General features: G+C 37.4%; 1 protein-coding gene across 2 annotated transcripts in view; it reads left to right on the top strand.

Moving 5' to 3' along the window:
* The window catches only part of WWOX (WW domain containing oxidoreductase), a 559,406-nt gene that overhangs the window by 18,210 nt on the left and 517,892 nt on the right, over positions 1-23,304 (top strand). For both annotated transcript variants that reach the window (XM_063312994.1, XM_063312995.1), the window contains exon 5: positions 12,416-12,522. In XM_063312994.1, coding sequence (XP_063169064.1) covers positions 12,416-12,522 — 107 coding nt within the window. The remainder of the gene's footprint in view (positions 1-12,415; positions 12,523-23,304) is intronic.

Here is a 23,304-nt window from a genome sequence, read left to right as displayed (position 1 = left end):
ATGAAAAATAATCATAAAGCAACTGTACAGCAAAATAACCATTAGCAATTATAGCTAGACCTACAAAAGTAATTTTATTTTAGGTGGTATATAAGTAAATTTAAAACATGCAAATATGTATAAAACACTGATGTAATTAAGTGAGAAAAAGGTCTATATAGAGAGAAAACTTGTTCTAATGTATTTCTCTGCTGAATAATAGCTGGGAGAGTCAAGGGAGGGAATTATCTATATTTTACTTCTGTCATTTTAAGAATGTTCTAAGGATTTCTGTGACTAGTATTGCACTGAGTACTAAGATGCTTCTAAGTTCTCCTGATGTCACATTCCTAAATGTGTGCTATACATAGCTTACTCTGTCGGGGGAACCTATACCACATACGTGGTCTGAGGGCAAGTTCCCACATGGTCAAAAGCAAACAGCCTAATACTATATATGTCCGTTACAAAGATAAGAAACAGGTGAAAAACATGTCTTCCGCCCAAAAGAGAGGCTTCTGTCCTTTGCATCATGCATGCAAGAGGAAAAGTGACAAGAACATGAACACTAACTTTACTGTAAGTAGAGCTTGCATTTAATACACAGCAATTGCTGGAATTCTTTCATGATGGCCTCATATTTTTCTACCATAAACCTCATCTGAGTTTTTGTATCCTTGGAGGTCTATTCTTTAAATTTTGCCTTGCCAGGGAAGGGAAACTTGACACACAAACTCTTTCCTTGAAGCAGACATAAGGACAGAGGGACTCCTTATATTTTAAAATTCGGGGTAACTCTTCAATTTTCTCCCTGCAGTGGGAATAAATTTTATTAATTTCTGCTAAAACTCACATTGAAATACAGTTGCTTCAGTTTTGAAGTAGGCCTAGAAAAGGTATCTGTTTCCTGTATCACTTTCTTATGGTTTCTTTGAGAAATCTATTACCCAATAGCCCAAGAAGAAAAAATGAGTTATTTACAACATACAGTGCAAAGACTGTAACAGCCACTATATAGGACAGACGGGCAGAAGACTAGCAGAGCGCATCCATGAACACCAACTAGCAGTCAGAAGACATGATGAGAACTCCTTAATCTCACAACATGTGGACCGACTCAACCACAGTTTCAGCTGGGAAACTGTGAGCATCCTAAACCAAGCCAAATACAAAAAGTGCTGGAGAATTCCTGGAAGCCTGGCACTCAGTCGAAGCAGCCATCAACAGACACATAGAGGTAAACAACATTTACATACCATTCAAAAGGGACAATAGAAAAGCCAAAAGACCAGTACACTTGCTTGCCAGCAATCAACACCCAGATATGCAAAAATCAACACTAGGATTAACACCAGATGAACTATCAAACAGCACAATACACCCTAATCAAGGAACTATTAACTCAGTCAATTAACCAAGCAGCGAACAACAGCCCAATCAAAGAACTCCCAAGGAGAGAACACCACCACCACCAACACAAGCAGGGCAAGCCACTACATATAAACAGAGAGCAAGGCCCTCTCCCTCTTCGCACTGAAGATATTGCCTAGTCTGGCAATGAAATGTCTGCAAGAAAACAATAAGGCTCAGAGAGCACCAAGGACTCCACAAATCTATTACTTGGGTAATGAGGAGCATATATGGTTGGTTAATCAAGTTATTGAACTCAATCAACTTGGCCTGAAATTCACAATGCAACATGTAATATGTAGAATCATGCTGAGGCCAAGATGTCAATAAATGCAACAATCTTTTTACAGTAGGATTAAAGAACAGACCTTTTCTATAGAGGAATTATATTAAATAACTGATACACATTTTGGGATTTATTGACTTTCCTATACAAATGTCCTTAAAGCTGTACCTGTGTTTTCTGAGGATGGTGATGAAATCACCTTCCATAGGAATTGGAAATTTTGTTAATTTGTTATTACACCATAAAAGCCCCAACCTTCCATTAAAGCAATAACACAAACACTTCCCTGAGTTTTTATTCTTGGGCAACATTATAGATTAAAGCTCTACAGAATGGTTCTATTTTCCTAAATGCCTAAACGGAGGGTGCCATCCAGATCTCTACCAGTACCTAGTTCATAAAGATAGAGGAAAACACTGAGGAACATACACCCCTTGTCCTCAAATCTCCCATTGAAAAGGGGACCCTCAAAATCCCTGTTCAAGATGCATGTACTGGACAGATAAATTCTACTCTTGCATATCTTTTTTAACCCATTTTTCTCTGGGATGACTTTTGTTCCTACATAAACATATGGAGTTATACAGTAATTGATCTACCAATGGATGCAACTTTTATAACTTACTTTTAAACTGTATCTTTACAGAGTAACACTTCCTAGAACTTCTGAAGTTATAATGGGTATTTTATTTTGCTTGGCTTACTAAACACGAACTTCAGTGCTTTCTTGGAAGATATGCAAGGGCAGGTATCATGCAGATACTGATTATAGGATAGTCCTATCATTTAAAAGTTCTTGTAGGCTATTTATGAGAAGCTTATCAGGAGTCTTTTAGGGATTCTACAAACTGGATTTGACAAACTGGTGTCCTCCACTTGTTCTCCTCATACTGACTGGCTGATGGGAGTTCAGAATGTCTGAATGGCACTACATTACAGATTTTCTGCTGCACTTTAGCACTCTGTGAATCGTTGAGTCTTCTGCGTCTTGGCAGACTGGATTGGGGGAATACATGTTGAAATATATTTGAGTTTGAAGGGCATATTACTGGAGTGTGTGTGTTTCCATGGATGGCATTTGTTGCTTTGACTTGCCTGTTCAATTTTTTAACACTTCTTAAGCCTTCTTGAAATTCACATGAAGATCAGTTATATTTCTAAAACTATGTGTCATTTAGGTAGGGGTAGAGCAGATGGCAAATCTTGAAAATCTAAGCAGGATATCTTCTGTTAAGTGTTTGAAGGAAGATCACCAGAGAACCCCAAGGCAGAAGGCTGGACAACTTCCCAGAAGATTGTTGACCCAGACGTTACATGGATATTTTCACATAACAACAGCCAATTTGACTCAGTCTTTACATTTACTATGAGATGCAGAGAGAGGAGCTTGCAACTAGTCTCTAGTGACTCTATCCAGTATTTTGATGAGGGAATGTGTATTTGCCTGATCTTTGCTCTCACCTGTGATGTGAGAACCTAGTTAGAAAAGGGATTGCTTAATAAAACTACATTCTTGAAAGCCACAGTGAAAGGCATTCCACTCTGTATCTACAACTCCATCTCAGAGGGTTTTGAAAAGAACCCAAACATAAAATGGTTGTTTGTTTGTTTATTTAATTTACTTAAAGCATTTATATGGCTGCCCAACTTAACTAAGTTGACTCTGGGCGGCTAACAAAAACATTCAACGAAACCTAACAGAATGAATACAAAACCATAGTACACCAACCTCCCCAAAACCAATGACCCAATTAAACAATAAAATGGCAGTCCAAGCAGAAATAACACCATCATCAAATCAGGGGTCTGACATATCACGACTAAATGGCCCAGGGAAAGACCCAGATCTTAACAGCCTTTCTAAAGGGCAGCAGGCTGGAGGCCAACTGTGTGTCAGGGAGAAGGGTGTTCCACGATATGGGCTGCACCTCCTAGGTCCTACAAGATGGCATTGTTTCAATATCGTAAATATGCTTTTTGCTTTTTTTTTTTTAAGTGCCTTAGTAACTTTAAGCTCATTATGGGTAGAATGTTAGCTTTTGTTAATAAATAAAGTCTATTTCATCATCGGGAGTGTGTAAAGGAAACAATAAATGGAACATTATGGAAGGAAACTGCCATTTTGTTCTATTTTTGTTGAAGTTGCACTTGTTTCCCCAACTCTGAGAAAAATGTGTTGGTTTAATGCTTGAAGGATCCAGCATCATTTAGCTGACAAAACAGTCTTCTAATTTCATCTGAGATGAAATATGCCTTTTTAATTTTACGAAACTGCTTGTATTAATATTGCACTATTGTACTTGCCAAAAGGAGATTTAAAACATGCAACTAATTTTGTTTTTCCTTAATGCTTAATTAGTACTCTCTTCTGCAGTAGGCCTGCTCGCAGGAGCTACACAGTAATTTCTACATCTGAAGAAGAGGCTGTTATGAGGTTGGGTCCTGTCTCTTGTTTTACTGGGGGAACAAAAAAATATTCTTTTATTCTAACGTATGTCATTGTTCCTGCCATCATCCCAGAAGGTAAAGCTCTGCCTTTTTTTAATTGCAAAAGTAGGTGACAATTTTTTTTTGCTCTAAATATTCTTTTACTTCTCAGTCATGGAATAAAAAAATTAGGTTGTAGGTTGTCCAAAGAAGGAAAAACTAATTGGGGGCAATAAAAGGAGCAAAGTATAATACTTTAAGGTGAAGTTTCAGGCACTTTTACAGTTGTGCTAAACTAATGGCAGCTGGGGGAAAAAGTCTGCCTTGCTCTGTGTAAAACTCCAGTTGTTGTTGTTTTTTTAATACTGGCTGAGATTAGAGAGTTACTGCATGTGCATCTAAGGCAGGGTTTCTCAACCAGGGTTCTGTGGCATCCTCGGGTTCCATGAGAGGTCACTAGGGGTTCCCTGGGAGATCATGATTTATTTAAGAAAATATTTCAAATTTGGGCAACTTCACATTAGAGAAGTAAGTTTCATTCTTTATTTTTGGTTTAAGAACACTATTAATGCCTGTATACAGGCCTGCACATGAAACAAATTTAATAATCTTGTCACTTCTGGCCTATATTTGAGCCTGAATGTGCAGGGGTTCCCCGAGGCCTGAAAACTATTTCAAGGGTTCCTCCAGGGTCAGAAGGTTGAGAAAGGCTGATCTAACAACTTAAACTTGTTGAATATAATTTTTAACTTGAGCTCTTGAATGGGAGGTCACTGTGTTCTATTGAACTGCTACTGAAAAAGTTTGCTTTGAAAAACTTGAGAACTTTCAGCCAGATCTTCAAGACTTCTGTTTCTAAAATTAAAACTCTGGGATGCTGGTGGTTGTGGTCAACCTGGAGATCCAGCAGTTGAGATCTTAGAGTTTGGGGAGGACTCCTGGTAGAGTAGCATATGTACATACATACATTCTTTATCAGGGTCAATGATCCATGCACATTAACAAGTAAAAGAATATAAAAACAATTAAATATATTATAATCTGGGATACATTATTTGATGTGTCCTGACTGCTGCCATGGAAAATTTGGCCACAATATTAGTGATTTAGAATCAGAAAGTAGAAAGTTTCTGTCTAGGATGTTGTTGCAAAATAGGTAGAATAAATGAGTTCCTTAGATCCCTATAAAGAATTACAATACATAGTACATGAGTGATGGTTTCAATTTCTCCTAAACTGCATGGACAAATCAGTTCAAATAAGGGTTCTTTTTTAGTATCTACCCAGCAAGAAAGTATATGGCAGAATATTATGCCATGCCCCCCAAAAGTCCTTTCTCATCTTAGGGAAAGAGAGAGATACCAGATATTTGGCTGGCACGCTAGGACCCCTTGAAATCCAGGTTCTACTGTTGTATGGGATCCTACTGATCTCCAACTGATGCTCCATATCAGTTCCACAATATGTCACTGAATTTTATTTTTGGTGTAGTCATGATTCATGTGTGATGTCCTACTTATTAAAATAATATTTTCATATTTCTATAGTGTTCCTCTAAAGGGATGGTCTATGTGTAGTGCTAAGATGTTATGTGGTTTGTTTTTAAGCTTAGCATGATGCCTGGATCCATCCCTCATGGTTTAGTATTATGAGTCAATAAGGACCCTGAGACTTGTCTAGTAAGCTATAAACAAATCCAAATCTAGCATTCTGTGAAAGTTGCTTGTGTAGGTATCTGAAGTAATTTGCAAGATGCAGAGCAATAATCCTAATCTAGTGCAATGTTATTTCATGAGCTGAGATCTAATAGTTCATAGTTTACAGCCACATTCCATATTTTTATTCATTTATTTATCCAATTTATACAGCTGCACATCTTGCAAAGTAATTTATGTCTTTTTGTGCTCTGACATCCTTGCAGATTAGAAATACTCCATGGTCTGAATCATGAGATGCTATGACGTAATTCAGGCATTCTTTCTGTTTCTTTCCACTTTCAAATTATGCTTGGTTCAAGTTTCAAACTTTCACAATTTCAGTTGCCTAGTGGAAAGGCAATTGGCCTGAATCCAAGTGAATCACCTCCCCTGATACTAGCTTGCTATTATTTCCCTGGGATATGGATGGATACGGCGGCACTCATCACCCCATCGATTGCCAGACTTGATTTGGCTTGAATAAGGAAGGTCTTGAGATTCTGCAATATTCTCAATATTTTGTGAAAAGAAACACTTTTAGAATAGGATTAGAGTGGAAAGTTGATGTCTTACGTTAGGGGCAGTGCAATTTAAACTACATTGTTTAAATCTAATTATTCAGTCAAATTCTTGCTAGAAAAGATGGCTTTACCTAATGCTGCAAGAAAATAGGTATGAGGAGTCTCCCAAGGCAGAGAGTTCTAGAGCAGTGTTCCTCAACCTTGCCAACTTGAAGATGTGTGGACTTCAACTCCCAGAATTCCCCAGCCAGCCATGCTGGGGAATTCTGGCTGGGGAATTCTGGGAGTTGAAGTCCACACATCTTCAAGTTGCTAAGGTTGAGGAACACTTCTAGAGAACCTGTGGAGGTACATTCTTGAATATGATGTAATGTAAGTCAGATGTTAACGGGACCAGAATGATATCCTCTGCATAAGATCTGAATAACTGGAGAGATTCTTATCAAATAGTGAACAGTAAATGGCCAGATTCTTGCTGATTCTTTAGTACTTTATTTCTAAGCCTTCTGAGGCTTCAACATTTATAGGCAGCTTTCTAAATTGTCTGGGAACAGTTCAGAAGCCAATGAAACTGTTGTAATGAAGAAATTGCATCTTCCCAAAACTGGCTCCAGGCAATATTCTGGCTATTACATTTTGGAATTAATGACCTTTCTGAGCACTTCTCAAAGGCAACCTCATAGAATTTTACTGTACCAAAATATTTTGACTTTTTTCCCCTCTACCCAGTGACCAACCTAGAAATCTCAATAATTCTCTGAAAACACCTATTAAATTACACAATTCCTTGTGCCTAATTCTATGTGTAATACATTTTTGAAATTTCAAAGGAGAAGTAGATGGTTTAAATGTTTATACTGGAACTCTGTGTGATATGTATATGTAAATATAAAAAGATGGCATGTACCATGTTAAAGTACTTATTTTTATTCTCACAGCAATAGACATCAAAATTCTCCCTTGCCTTGTTCAAACTAGTATTTTAAAATGAACACATGTTAATATCTGTGATGCTGGCTATTATTTTAATGGGGTAGACCAAAAATAACATTGGAATTTAGCCAATATATTTTGCCTATATTTTATTTCTTTAATCTGTGCAAAATGCGCATGTTCCTTAGAAACATATTTAAACAATCAGACATGATACAGCTTAAGTTTTTTGTCAAACATTACAGAATCCAGTGCTTTGAAAGTATATGGTCAGCCAAACTAATTCTTAAATTGGACAGGTAATGGGAAATTATGTACTTCTGAAAAAGGCATTCTGCCTATCTTGCTCACATGGATCTTCCTTTCATTCTTAAGATCAGTTTAACAGACTGTGATGGCAAAAAAAAAAAAAGATGGTGTAATTGCAGTTGGTGATCTGGTTCACAGAGTGTATTGCTTGGAGATAATTGTTTTGAGATTCTAATGTCCTTTTTATTTTAATATGATTCTATGGTTTTGGGGAGGTGGGATGGAGAGCTGAGCTCATAATGTTTGAGTTCACATACTGTCAGTTCATGATTGACTTAACCATGGTTTGTTGAAATGACAATTTGTTTAACCATGGTTTGTTGGATAAGTAATACACACGGGTTCACATATCATGCTAACCCCAAAAGTATGGTTTGTTTACAAATCACAACAGCTACTTTAAGTCTAAATTACTCACGCTCCCTAATAGCTCAGTGGTGTTCATGAATCCAGCTACAGTAATTGCTTTCTTCAGTTGATTCGGTCATCAGTTGATAGGGAACTGGGGGAGAAGAGTTCTCAACAGCTTTTGTCCATGGTTCTGTTAAGTTGGATAGTTAGAAAGTACAAAATGTTTTTTCCGCTGCTTCAAAATATTGTGGTGTGTTCCATATCCCCGATCTTGTTCCACTTTGGAAAATTCTGTCTAGTGCTTGGTGTCTCCATTGAAAAGAATATTTGGGAAAGATGATTGTAGGAAGAGACAGTACTGGCTGATCAACTTATTCCTTTAGATGAATTATATCTTTTCTAATATTTATAGATATTCTAACCACTATATGGTTTTATAATCCTTTGGAAGTGAAGTAAAAAAAGCCAGGATATAAATACGTTAATGAACAAAAATAAACAGAGCTTTCTTCTGCATATCAGACATGAGTTGATAATTTGCTTACACTTCAGTGATATTGTATAAAATGATGGTGCTGCTTGAGATAGCTGGCAATGGTTGCCTCAGGAAATCCAGAGGCCAACAGCTTACAGAAAATGTCATATATTATAAAATATTAAGGGTTTAATGAAGAACAGAACACTGAGCGCCAGTGGAATTTCATTTTTTTTAAGCAAATGATTAGTCTTCTGTTACCTAAGCGCAAGCCGCAATGGTTGTTGGCTTGTTGCCATTAAACAGGATTGTTGATGGAAATTCAGTTTAGATTTTGTTATTAGAGGTACATACGGTTTTATCCTTCAGATACTGAAGCTGAAGCTCAAATACTTTGGCCACCTAATGCAAAGAGAGGACTCACTGGAAAAGACCCTGATGCTGGGAAAGACTGAAGGCAAAAGGAGAAGGGGACAGCAGAGGAGGAGATGGTTAGATAGCATCACCGATGCAATGAACATGAATCTGAGTAAACTCCGGGAGACAGTGGAGGACAGGAAGGCCGGGCGTCCTGTGGCCCATGGGGTCACAAAGAGTTGGACATGACTTAATGACTGAACAACAACAACGGCTTTATACTGAGCATTATTACCTCAATCTTCTTTTTTCTGTACAGACTATTAATATTACACCGGTTATATTATGAAGATGCTTCTCCACTGAACCGCCTCCTTATATTTTTTCCTTCTGCCTTTTAAAAATATACAAACGGTTACAAACCCCAGGGTTTGATGTAGGGAATATTTCATGTTGGGCTATCGTCAGTATTTGAGTAAGACATCTGCAAATCAGCTGTGATGATTTGCCAAAAATGTAAGGAAGGATTGAAGTTCAGAGCACACTTTGCATAAAAGAACTTTGTTCTTAGCATCTCCTGGACTGGGGTGTGTGTCTGAAATCCTAGTAAGCTGATCCCACTCTCTGTTGGCAATAAATATTAAAAGGTGTGTTCATGTTAAGCACAGTTCTTAACTAGGATTAGCCCAGAAGGCGTTTGAAGAGTTTTGGAAGAGATCTGAGAAGGAATGTCAGGTCTTTCTAAATTATGAAGATTTAGAGGGGGAGGACGGTGCTAAGCAACAATTTCAATTTCCAGCAGCTCTGACTTTCTGTTAGAAATTGGCTGGGAAGTAGTTAAACTCAATAATCAAGTGCTAGTTGTTTGTATTACAGTATGAAACCAATTTTGAAACAAATACAAATGGCTTTTAAATATCAATCCTTATTTTATTAAAACAGTAAAGCATATGGCCAACTAAAAATGGAGCAGCTCAGCAACTGTCTTCAGAAAGTTTTCTTGCTGCATTTACGCAGTGGAATTAAAACAGGGAAATGTATTTTGCATATGTTGAAAACTGGATTCATCTGTGCGCGGTGAATTACCCAGATAATTAAAGTTGCCTGATACAATGAATGGCTTTAAAAAGGAAGAGAAATTGCTTAGACTTAAACACTGTAAGCATATAATTGCAGAGAATGGCATAAATTTATGTAAGCTGTTGTTTCTTTAATCTTAAGTTATACCCTATGTTGTAAGCTACATTTGTCTTGCCCTAGGGTGCTCCTTGAAGTGAAGCAGTGTAAATTTAATAGTGTTTCTCCTCCAGATAAACAAGATTTAAATCAACTCTGCACCCTGCTTAAAGCAAAAGTGGAACAAATGGTCACCTTTTTCTTTGTATTATTGTGTTGAATATTCAAGCACTAATTTGAGCCTTTCTAGTTGGAAAGCATTCAGCTGTAATATGATGCAAATTTCCTACTTGTGGGTAGATTCTTCACAACAAAAAGCTAAACCTCTTGCATCTTCAGCTTCTCCCCTTTCCATGTGGTAATTGCCTTAGCAGATGAAAACATCTGGCTGATCTTCTCTGGGCTTGGAAGCTATAGAGGGGCCAGGCCTGGATGGGAAATGCCAGGGAATCCCAGGGCTGTAGGCTAAACTTTGAAGAAAAATGGAAAAAAAGTAATTGCAGACCACTTCTATACTGTTTTCAAGAAAATGGAATGATGAGTCTGTAAAATCCCTGTGAGTGAGCTTTACTTGGGAATTTTACTGTATAACAACCCACATGACATTCTGAATGCTTAGGGCTAAGACTTCCTCCATATATGGATCCTGATTGCATAATCCATATACAAAAGGGTGGATTTAAAGGAACTCCAACTTTGGAGAAAATACAAAAACTCCAGAATTGATGGGAAGTGGGAATTTGGAAGGGGCAAGAACTTGAAATAGCCTAATGGTGTGGACCTCTCCAATGAACTTGAAGGGGAAAGAAAAGGAAACTCTGGGTAGGAAGTTGAAATAGAAGTAATAATTTAGGGAAGGGAAAATCATAAGTACGGATGACTAGCCCTGGATGGAACACTCAGTACTACCTCTTGGAAGAGACCTCTAAATATCAATCTAATTCTGCTGTTGGTTAGGCATTCTTTTTAATGCACACGCAACTGAACTTTCTGAGGGCAGCACTGAAGTTTCTGAGATCTTAGGGTTTTTTAAAAATTAGAACCATATGATCACATTTAAATTTATGCCAGCTTGAATTATGCCACCGGGTAAGTTACTTCCAGTAGTTATGTTCTTAGCATCATTGCTCATCCTGCTTTGTGATGAAGGAGATGGTTTGAAATGTGACAACCAATAGAGAAAGGATTCCGTTTCATACTGCTGTATGCTGGTTTAACGAAATGCATTTTTTTAGAGAAATGCACAAATGGAGAAAGCAATTTAGTAAGCTTGGAGAGAAGGAATAATCAGGGCACTGAAAGAGGGGATTAGGGGATGAAACGAAGGTGGCAGTGATCAATTACAAGGTGGAAGAAAAGCAGACAGTGGTGGCAGTTTGACCGTCAGGTGATGGGAGATAGCAGGTTGGCACTCCCTGAGCCTTAGGAGAGGATGGGGAAGCATGGCACTGTAGCAAACAAATGCATTGGGTGACTCATCACAGAAGCTCCCTTGCCCATGCTCCCTTAGCTGTTGACTAAGGTCCCAGGACATTTTAGATGCTTCCTTGGTATGCGTTCCTCTGCATGAGTCTTTATGCTGATTCTGCTTTGGCTGTCCCTGTTTGTGTGGACACTGGTGGGTATACAATATTTGCATTTAAAGCACACTGAGCAAAAATGCTGCATTTGAAGTTCAAAGTATTCTGTTACAACTTCAGAATAGCTGTCCCAATCTTTCCCAAAGTGCTCCAAAATTGTCCTGATCATTCTGAAAGTATTTTGGCCTCATTTCGGGCTCACAGCATCTATTTTGAGCATCTTGATACGTCGCTGGGATGGTTGAAACAGCATTGGAACATCCCATTTCTCACTCAGAGCAGTTGTTCAGAGCATAAAATATTGTGTACATCCCTAATGGATAGGTATTAGAACAAGTTCTTTTTCTCAGCTGACTTCCCAAGTGTGGGATGCTTGGCACTAACTGAGGTATAAGATTAATTCCTGTACTAAAGATGTTGACAGTTTTTAAATAGTTGGATGAGCATTGATTTGCATTGGCTTTTGTTCTATTCATTTATTTTCAATGCTTTTATACTGCCTTCCCATTCCTTAGATTATTCAGAGTAACTCTGCTCTCCAAGTCTGTATAATATTTATAATGATAGCTAAAGCATTTAAAAAAAAAAAAAACTGTAATTGAAAAATCTCAAAGGAAACGGGTAAAACGCAAAAGAGCAACAGTTAATCACACTAATTAATTCATATCTGAAGCAGGAAAAAGCTGATTGCCAAGTTTAACACTGCTATTTTTATTATATATCTATGCATTGAACTTGACTTTGTATTGGTTCCAGATTTTGTAAGCTAGCTTGAAATTTGATGAGTCAGGGGGATAAACAATTCCAACAAATACTAAATGAGTAACTGTGTTAGGACCCAGGCAGATATATTTCCCTGCTGACCTGGTGTTATGTTTCTTAACTGTATCTTCTCGATGTATGTTTTGTGGCAGGCTTTGAAACTGCAAAATCCTTTGCGCTCCATGGTGCGCATGTCATTCTTGCCTGCCGAAACACCTCACAGGCTGATGAGGCCATGCACCAGATCTTGAAAGAATGGGTAAGGACATGTGCTTTATAAATATGTAAGTTTATAGTTTAAACCTTATAAATGCTCACCAATTCCTGCTTCAGACTCCTAAGCTCCAAGGGTGATACGCATAATGTTGTAAAAACAAACGTCACTGAAGAACAAGAGTAAAATTACGTTAAGAAAACGTAGGGACATAAAAATGAGCAAATCAGGAAATCAAAATGCCTGAGCGAATCAGTGCTTTGATTTTGTGCTGGAAAGGAAACACCACCCTTGCTGGTTCTATCCATGGAGGAAATATCCCTTCCTTGGGTCCCACCACTGAGAAGACTCTCCTAATATATAATTTCTTTCACTGGAGATGTTTGGAATAATGGGCCCTTACTCTGAGAAAGTTTATCATTTAAAGCGGAGATTAAATTAACACAGCTGAAGACAGAAAAGGGAAAAGAGGATACAGAGGAGCAGAAGATATGATTCTTTTGAAGCTTTGATAGCAATATAGGCAGTTACAAAGTTGAACATTTGAACAAAACTAAAGGAGATACAGATTTAGCTTCCAATAGAGAACCCAAGTCATTTCACTGTTGCAGAAAGTACTGCCAACAGTATGACTTTGAATGCAGTAGTGTGGATTAAATATACTGGAAATCTATGAAAGACCAGTCCATGTGAAGTGCATTTCAAAAGTTTACATGGAACCTGTCCTGTGAAAATGTTCTATTACCTGTGTACATTTGAGTATATCTTCCTTCACTTCATTTGGGGGACTGAACATATACCATACAACCATCACGACAACATCTCGTTCTGTTTTCCACCCTGATGCTCTCCAGACTTACTGAAATTAAACTCACTTAATTCCTAGCTAACATGGTTGAGGAACTTTTTTTCAGGTAGCTCGAGACTGAAGAGAAAAGATGGAAATGCTCCGTCTGTGGTGTGTGTGTGTTTTAATAAAAAGACAACATTGGATGAAAACTATTTAGAAACCTGTGTAGGAGATCCATGTTTAGCAGCAGTTCCTCTTGCAGGTAGAGACTATAGTCCTCCTCTCATGTGTTAGTTTATCCAGGAAGATGTGAAGCTCTCCTTTCAAAAGGCTCCACTCATGTTCAGTGTGACAAAGTCATCAATACAATATGAATGTTGCATTCCTTGGAGTGAATGGGATAAAAAGGTTTTGCATTGCCTTTATTTTGAATAGCTTCAGAAGTGGAGCACTTTCTTTATTAACCATTTCCCACTCCTAGTTGTTCACAATACTGTTTAATCTCTGAGTAGCTGGAGTACCTTCAGTGTATCTTTGTAATGGGATTGCTGTTGTTTATTGAGAAGGACTAATTAACTTTGATGAGTATACTAATATTATGACACTTTGACAATTCCTCAGATGTATGACTCTGGTAAAATACACAAATGAAATGCAGGTGCTGGAGCAGAAAGAATAAGTTATTACTGAACTTTAATTACTTGAATTGTGTAAGTAGGAGAGAATTAGTTGAAGTTCACAATTTAGATCAGTTGGAAATAATCTTGGGAGGAAGATAAAGAAAAGCTAATTAAACTGAAAAAGGAAAATTTATTTGCAATAGATTCATGGTCTAACTTTAACAGAATGCACTATTGAGTCAAGTGTAGATGTGTTGGTTCATCAACACTTTCTGTTTAGAGTCTATTGATATAATGTATTTCTCATCAAATATCTTTTATGTAACCCGTATGCCTTCCACCAATGACTGATTAGCTTGCTATGCCTCTTTGATGCCATTGGTTGGTCTATTTTGACTCCCAGAGGTGATTTATTAACTAGCGCTTGGATTGGTAACTGTAATATTACAGAGACAGCATCCTAAGACCACATGGAAAGCTGTAGAAAGGGTAATTGTTCTTCAGAAAACAAAATCCACTAGATCGGAGTGGATTTTAAACATGCTTTTTAAAGAGATTCATGAAATGCAATCTGTACAAATTAGACACCGACATCCTTTTCCCTTTCTTGTGGCAAAATTAATCTCTTTAGAGGAAAATAAGTAAAAAAAAAATTTAAAAATTAGCATGAAAATGAGCTTTGCAGAGATGTAGTGTTTGTTGAAGTTGACTTTAATCAGGCTTCCATAAATACAGTGAGCATGGAGCCATTCCTACCAAACATCTCTCTCACATTCCAAGAAGAAACAGTGCTGTATGAAAGATACACATTTTTGGGCTCTACTTCCTGGAGATATTCCATGTACGTCTGAACAGTTGTTGCCATCATTGCATGTTCCCAGTTGAGTTTATTCCTGGGGAAGTTCAGGTGGGTTAAAATATTGAATCTGAATAATAGTAATAATATACAAAACAGATATGAGAACAGAAGTGTACCCCCTCACTCCCCCAGGCCTTACAAATGGTTGTATATATTTCTCTCTCTCTATCCAAATTCACTAATAGGAAATAGGCTGGCATGTACTTAGGGTAAGAAAGTGTAATGGAGTGAAACGCGAATTGATAGATCCACTCATCTCTGGCTGCAGTTGTGTTTGAGAATTTGGTAATAATTTAGAACTGCATCTTAATTTCTTGGCTGCAAAAACCAGAGCCACCTCTTCCTCCAAAAAGGAAATTAGAATTTCAGACCTTTGATTCATTTTAATCAGAAAGACATTGTCAAGCATAAATCTCTGAGTAATAGCCAAGGCCCTAAAGCACCCAGGAAAAAAAAATTATCAATACTTTGCAAAGAAGGAATGATTGTTCCAATTCGCAGCTTGATTGACTTTCAGGCTTAATGAAAAACACTCCAGTAGAGTTTGTAAACACATTTGCTCACGAGACTGCCAAAATCCTATGCCACAAGCTATGGAACTCAGAGGCTTATTCCCTATTATATTATATTGACATCATTGTATGAAAGAGTAATGATTGAGCAGGGTTTCACAGCTCCCAACTGTAGGTATTTCCTTAACAAAGACTTCAGAAAAGATGCAGAGTAAATAAAATTGAATCCAAAGGATCACAAGCAGAGGAAAAAAAGAAAAACTACTAGGACTACTTGTCAATCATTGAAGGACTGAGAGTTCCACAACAAAGGTTGCATAAACAGACCATCTCTGCACATTTTTCTGTAGTGCAAGGAGTGACAAATGGAAGGACACCTTAGGATCCAGCTCATAGTATTAAAATGGCAAGTCATTAGTCTGGAGCACTTGAACTTCTCCATCTATCTAGACCTTTTATGAAGTCTACACCCACTTAGCTTAGTCTGATTGTTGAATCCAAGCATTTGTAATTAGATTCTATTAAACTACTTACATAAATTAAATAAGGGGGGGATTTAATTTTGTGGGGGTTTCCTCTCTCTCATGGAATATCCTCACTTTTTCAGGGAGATCAAGGCTGTAAAGCAGTGAGCAGGCAGGAAATAACATTTTTTCTGGTAGAGATAAAATTGGAGTAAATTGGGTGCCCCGTTGAACCACTTGTGGAGTTGGGAAGGAATATGGGATGTATCCTGTTAAAAGCTATGCAATGAGAATGGGTAAAATGATCACTTGGATGAGCAACTGATGCACTTTTTGCATAGCTGCAGCATGGGACTTTCAATAACCTGTGGTTTTGGATATACACCCCATCACATTCTTTCCTGGTTAGTCATGCATTAGGAAGGGCATGAATAAATTGTTGTTAGCCAATGAAACCACTAACAGAAGTATAGCTAGACAGTGTCAGGCAAGCAAGCAATAACCACTCAGTGTCTTCCTCCACTTTTTTCTTTTTCAACCACATAACCCATTAGGATAAAAGCAGTGGGACAAGACTGGCTCTGTCATTAGATAGAGGCAGGAACCTCAACTGAGGGCAGCAACATGTGCTATATGATTTATTCTTCAGCTGTTCAACTGGTCCTCCTAGCTTCAGGCTTGACAGAGACCCAATTCATTTTCAGTGTAGAAAGAATATTTATCTGCCCTTTCAGTTAGCAGATCATGGAAAAGGTAGATAGTCTCTTGTTCTTGTCTTGAGTGGCAGAACACTGTTCTAGCTTCAGAGGCATCTTGCATGACCTTTAGCATCCCACCCAGTATGGGCTTTCTAAATGCCTAAGATCCCACAGCAAAGAAATCTGTCCAGGTTTAAAATAAAATGACAAAAAGATACACATAATGCAGGAAATAGTGGAAGGCTGTCCTGTTCCCCCTCCACCACCATTTTGGTCTCACTGGTAACATTCCCATCAGCATTTGTACTGCTGAAACATTCTTTACAGTGCTGTTTTTTAATGATTCACAAGGAAATGTATGTGTTTAAAAGGTAAATGTGAATTAAAACAATTTAGCAGCTTCCCAAGCTTGGATGAACTGTTGAGATATATATTTTTTTCTCCTTGTACTGTAAACATATGGTATGAATTTTCTTTCTCTCATTACAGATGCTGAGAGAAGGGGAAGACAAATATTTATAGTATGCTCGTGTTTTACAGTAAAAACACTGTTCAATTTGTTTATACAGTTCCACTGTTACAGTTTTTATGGTTGGTAGTGAAACCACTGTAAAATAGAGTCTGAATTACAAAGCAGATGTGATGAGCCTCTTGTACTCCAACAGGACACGATGGCCCATCATTGAATTGTGGATATCATTTATACTAAATCAGGTGTTCTGAGAACAGCTCAACTGTTTCACACCTTTGTCTTTGTGTATCATTAGATTTGCACCATTACCATAATAAACCTGTAGAACTTTTTAATGGTCCAAATAAACACAGCAAATTTCTTAAAAGTAATTAGATTTTGAAATATAAAAGCAACATCTCTAGTTCGCTCAGGAAAGAAGATTTGGTCCTTTTTTTTTTTTCCAGGAGGTTCTGATGGACAAACTTGAGATTAAACTGGTACTTCAATTTCCTCCCATTCTGTTTTCATTATTTGCAGTGATTTCCCTGTGAAATCAAATGATTTCATTCACTGCAGAAGACAGAACAGATACTGATTTGCAGAACCATATTTTGAAATCATAGGACTTCAGCACTTGAGTAGGAATAAAGCTATAATTGTTAGACATTTTTCTAAACTTACAGATGAGGATGGTACTCTTAAGTTTAACATCTAATGTATGTTGAACGTTCATTTAAAAAACGAAGTAGAGCTTGGAAACAAATCTTTGGTTTACAGGTTACACTAAGACAAAATGTGATTGATTGATTGATTTGGGGCTCAGCATAACATATGCACTCACCCTTTAGGGATTAGCATAATGTATAAGCCAGGCCAATATAGATAGGCCAAATAAGCTTTTGGAGTTTAATGTTGTGCAAATGCAGCCAGCGCACATGTGCTTTAGGAGAATCAGGGCAAGGCTATGGTGAGATGACCACTATATATTAGAAACAGAAGCACTTGTTTTAAGAGCATGAAACCTATATTCAATGCAAGTTGTTTTTATGGACGTAGGTCTGTGTATCTACCTGTGTTCACATTCTGTAATCACTCTTGCCTGAACCAAGGTCTCCTCTTGAATTAATTTTGAGGTTTCTTAACAGTTTGGGGTAATAAATTGCCACTATAGTAAGTTTTACATTCCATTAATGTTAAAGGTCAACTTAGCTTATGATAAATATGCTACTGAGTGTTTATAGTACACTTCATACTTTACATGATTCCCTTTCTAATTCTGCTTATCTTTTCATTCCAGTTCCCTAAAGGAGATATAAAAGAACCCCTAAAGAGAGTAATTACTGCTCCACTTCTTAACCAACCCTCCTTCCACCATAAGAAATCTGAGCTGCTTTTTAACGAAGGCAGTTTTAAATAAAAATGCAAATGGGCTGCTTTGTAGCCACATTATTTACTCACCTAGCCTCTTATTACCATGTTTGTATTGTCGGCAAACACTATTTACAGTCTTGTAAAAATTAACATTACTGGTCCTGAGGAAAGATTGTTAAGGAGAGGTTGTGCTTTGGAACCAATTAGACTGAACCCAGCCTCCATTATGGCTCATGGGAGATCGTACAAGCTTTGCGTTGTCAAATAATAACATTAGCTCAGAATGTGCCAACAGATCCACTATAATTATATCATTGGCCTTATTTTGCTTCTGCGGAGATTTCCATTGTTTGCATTTAACAACTATCCAGAAGAAGTTCCAGGGAGCATCTTGTTAATGCTGTGATTATTTTCAACAGAAAATCATGGAGGGAAAAAAAAAAACCCAGATCCATTTTTGATCAGATTAATATTCTTTGAGTTTTTGAAACTCATGGATTTATATGGATTTCCCTTACTGAAAAAAGAAATTAACAATCAATAGAATTAAAAGATCTTTTAAAAGATTAAAAAAAATAAAAATAAGGTTGGACTTCTGATAACCATGTTGATACACCCATAAGGTTTTCTTGATGATAATCTGGTTGCCATTACAGTACATTCTTCCAAGATTTAATTTCCCACTCCTTCCCAGTCTAGACTGCAGTCCTGTTTTTATTTATTTATTTATTTATTTATTTATTTTCTATCCCACCTTTTTTATTTTTATAAATAACTCAAGGCGGTGAACATATCTAATACTCCTTCCTCCTCCTTTTTTCCCCACAACAACAACCCTGTGAAATGAGTTGGGCTAAGAGAGAGGGACTGGCCCAAGGTCACTCAGCCAGCTTTCATGCCTAAGGTGGGACTAGAACTCACAGACTCCTGGTTTCTAGCCCAGCACCTTAACCCCTGGACCAAACTGGCTCTCTTGATGCTATTCTTGATGCTCTGCCATCTGAGAATTATAGAAGGTTTGACCCTTACTCAAGCCCAACGTTGGCCAGCTGCTGCTTCTTGCTGTATGGAAGCATGTTCTTGTCGTGAAAGCTTCAAAATCTGACATGATATACAACTTTCTTTTTTCTTGCTTTCTTTTCCTATGATTTCTGCTCCTGCCTAAAGTGGATTAAGCTTCCACAGTTTGACAGTTCAGCCCAACAACTAACTCAATTCTGTTTTTATGCACACTGTTAAATCATGCACAAGTGAACTTAGTCCATCTTGTTATGTGAAAACAATTATTTTTGAATATTTTCTATAGTTGTCAGGTAATGGGGGAAAAAAAGACTTTGAGACATTCAGTTTCAACTTAACTGCAGTTAAGTTAACCACAGGAAGTATGAGCAAGTGGCTGTGTCTTTCTGGCACTGGATTCTCATCTGTATTAAATGAGGCTAGATCGATGTTATTTGTGTGGTGGGAGTACACCCAAGATATAATGGTATGTCCATAATGAACTGTGGAAATGCGAAAATCTTTACATTTTCTTTTATTTTGCCCTGCTTTATGTGCTGTGAGGAAGCATTTCACATATCTGCATTCCTGATTGTGCTAGAGGGGGAAAATGTATATTGCTTTTGAATGCAGAGTCCTGTCCTATTAAAAATTTATTCTGGCTTCAGATGAGATTTGCCACCTGAGCACTCTGGGTCAGGAAGGAGTCGGGAACCTTACACACAAAGGACAAAGGAACATTTGGAGAAAGCAAGAGTGAACAGTGATCTGTGTGCTTCTGCAATTTTTTATCCTCAAGACATATTTATAAGGAATATTAGATTAGAAATGCAATCTAAATTGTTCCCGTTTTTGTGTGAAGCCTCTATTAATCTAATCTAGTTAAGGATTCTCAGTGCAACATTTTTGTGGGAACAGTTTTATTACTTGGCATATAACTTTATAAGGGGGCGGTAAAAATAAGTTATCGTATGCTCCGCTTGTCCAGAGCTTGCCCTTATTTCACTTGAGATAGCTGAGATAAGCCTCGTGGTTAAATTTAATTGTTTAATAAAAATACTGCGTTTCCACAATCTAGTGGTTGAAGAGCCAGCAAGAGATTAATACATTTTGTTTTGTGCTGCTCAAATCGAGCAAATTCTGAACAGAGACTGTGAAAATTCCGTGGAGAGAGTAGGGAAGGAAAAGAAGTAATATTTGATTATGGTTATTTAATTTGGAAAGCTCAGTTTTCACTTTATCCTTGGTACACAAATACTGGTTAATTGTTAAAACAGTCATTCCCTTTTATCCGTTACAGTCATCTCAGTGCTAACAGTAAACCTGTTAATGAGAGAATGTGCTTTGCAATTCACAATGATCAGTTTCTGTTTTTTTGGCTGATAACAAGCTATACTGTTGATATAGAAATAATGCCAAATTATTGTTAAGTTTTTCAGACTGCTCTTCACTGTTATGCCTGACCCAAACGAATGTCTTTGCCAGTTGGACATTGCAGATGAAAACCAATTAAACTGGGAAGCATCAGATTTCATAGAGTTGGAAAGTACCATTGAGGCTATCCATCCAACCCCTTGCTCTTTGCAGAAATTCAGGTTAAAACTTCTACAGTAGATGGCATTGTGGCTTTTGCTTGAACACATCCACTGAAAGGGAACCCACCACCTTTCTGCATAATTGATAGCACTGTCAGATTACTTTTACTGTTAAGCAGATTTATCTAATATTCAATTGCCTTCCTGTAATTTCATTTCATTCTTCAGTATCCTGCTCAGCCACAGACGACAGGGAAGAATAGGATGGCTGTTGTTTCTTCTTCTTTTTTTCTCAGGATAACTATTTCCAATTGTTCCAGTCACTCTTCCTAGTCCCTTCTGCCGTTCTCTGCACCAGTTCCTCTGAGTTCCTTGTGAAAGTGTCCAGCTCAGACAATACTAGAGATGGGGTCTGCACCACTGCAAAATAAAGTTGGCCTATTAGTTTGATTTGGAAGCAGCTTCTGCTGATGCAGCCTAAAATTCCTTTTGCCCTTTTTACAACCATCTCACATGCTGGACTCACTCAGTTTGCAGTCAACTGTTATTCCAAGACCTATGAATACCTTAAAATTCTCAAGTCTTCTGGACCCAAATCTTGGTTGCTAATCAGAACATCATAGCCTATGTTATGCTTTACTGAGATTAAGTAATATTATAGCTTCATCATTCTTTCAACCTACTCCAGAAGTTACTGATAAATGAGGAACAGCCTGGAAGACTTGTTCTTGATAAATTTATGCTGACATCCAGTTATTACTGCACTGCTTTCAAGCCACTCACAGATGTATCCCTGTACAATGTGCACTAGAATCTGTCCAGATACCATTATTAGACTTGTTGGTCTGAGGTTCCCTAAGTCTTCTTACTGCTCCTTACTGAAAATGGACACATTTCCCCTTCACTAGCACTTAAGTTCTCCAGGGTTTCTTAAAGATAATATAACCATCATCTGACTTGTTCAGGTACCTTAGGATTCAATTCAGATTGCCCTGTGCACACTTAACACGTTCAGTTTACAGTCTCCATTTTTAATATTACTTAGAACTACAGACCTAATGCTGAAATATGTGGCCTCATTTTGACTTTTCCTTCTTTTCTGTTCCTTGCTTTTTTGTAAGGTCTTGCTTGATGAAGCATTTGGGAGGACTCAAAAGCTTCCCCACTTTGTTGTTTGTGTATATGCATGCATGTCATATTGGTTGGCCATAATGAGGACTCTGGCTCTTGAGTTTTTTTCCCCATGGATAGACACAGCTATGCTTTCTTGCTACACTGAAGTTAGAAAGGATTATTCAAGGCAAGAAAATGGCAAAGCATTCTCGACCTAAAAGTGCAGAGACCCTGCTTTCATGAACGGTACAAGTAAGAAGATAGAGGTAAGGTATGGTTACTTCTGCTTTTCTGAAGATGTATGTGAGAGAGAAAACACAAATCAAATAATGTGGCTGTATCAACATCAGCTAAGTAATTTGCCAACTGGAACAGATTTCTTAGCTAAATAAATTTCAACAACTTTGAAGTATCTCCTGCGTACTTTTCTTTTAATGCATCTTTATAGCTGCTTCCTGACTTTTGATGTGCTTATTGATCAGTGACAGACACTATTCTTGGGCTGCTCTTGTTAAGGCATTGAGTGAAATGAAGTCTCATCTCTTCAGAACTGATTCTTTTTATGCCACTGACAATAATTATGGTTGTTTTTACCTTTGTCATGTTTAATATTCTGTGGTTACAAACACAAGCATAAATGTATGCACTTGCTTCTAATTAATTTGTGTAATTATGTTTTATAATCTAGGTGCTTGGGAAGCCAGAATTCAGTACACCTCATTATTGTGTTGCAGCTAATAAAAAGAAATAGATTGAAATAAATCGTTAAAAACTAACTTTAATTGTTAAGCATGGGTTAGCGGTAAATTATATCTTTGTGAAGTTTATTTTTAATTCTGCAGTGCTGCAGATTTGCGGGACATACCAATTAGTGCAGTTATTCTAAATAATCTTGAATTAATTACAGTAAATGTTAAATGTTATTTCTTTGACAATTAAAATTGCAGTGCTGAGTTAAGATTTAAAAAAGTGCCACTAGTAATAAAAGCAGAGATGAAACTAGGTGATACCAATAGAGCTGACCTCAAACTTATTCTGAAGATATTCCATTTAGGTCAACCAAGATATAATGCAACACAATTGATTTAGTATGTATTCAGCCGTTATAGTATACCAACCAGTTCCAATTTTTAATGTGATGCCTGATGGCTGTGAACCAACTTGGGCTGATCTCAACGTTAAGCAGGGCTGAACGTGGTTAACCTTTGGATGGGAGACAGGATATTCCAGGTACTGTGTCTTATCATAGCCTTACCCCAACAAGTTCCCATTAAACATTTGGAACAAGAGAACTTGGTTTCTCTACATCTCATAGTTTTTTCAAGTGGTTCTCAGTTGGATAGCTATTTGCATGGTAAAAATGTGAGTTACGTTTCTCAATCAAGTTTCTGGATATTTTTGCCAGTATTCTT

The sequence above is a fragment of the Candoia aspera genome, chromosome 11 (assembly GCF_035149785.1).
Source record: "Candoia aspera isolate rCanAsp1 chromosome 11, rCanAsp1.hap2, whole genome shotgun sequence".
Lineage (NCBI taxonomy): Eukaryota > Metazoa > Chordata > Lepidosauria > Squamata > Boidae > Candoia > Candoia aspera.
The sequence above is the reverse complement of the archived record's forward strand: the minus strand, read 5'-3'. Positions and strand labels throughout refer to the sequence as shown.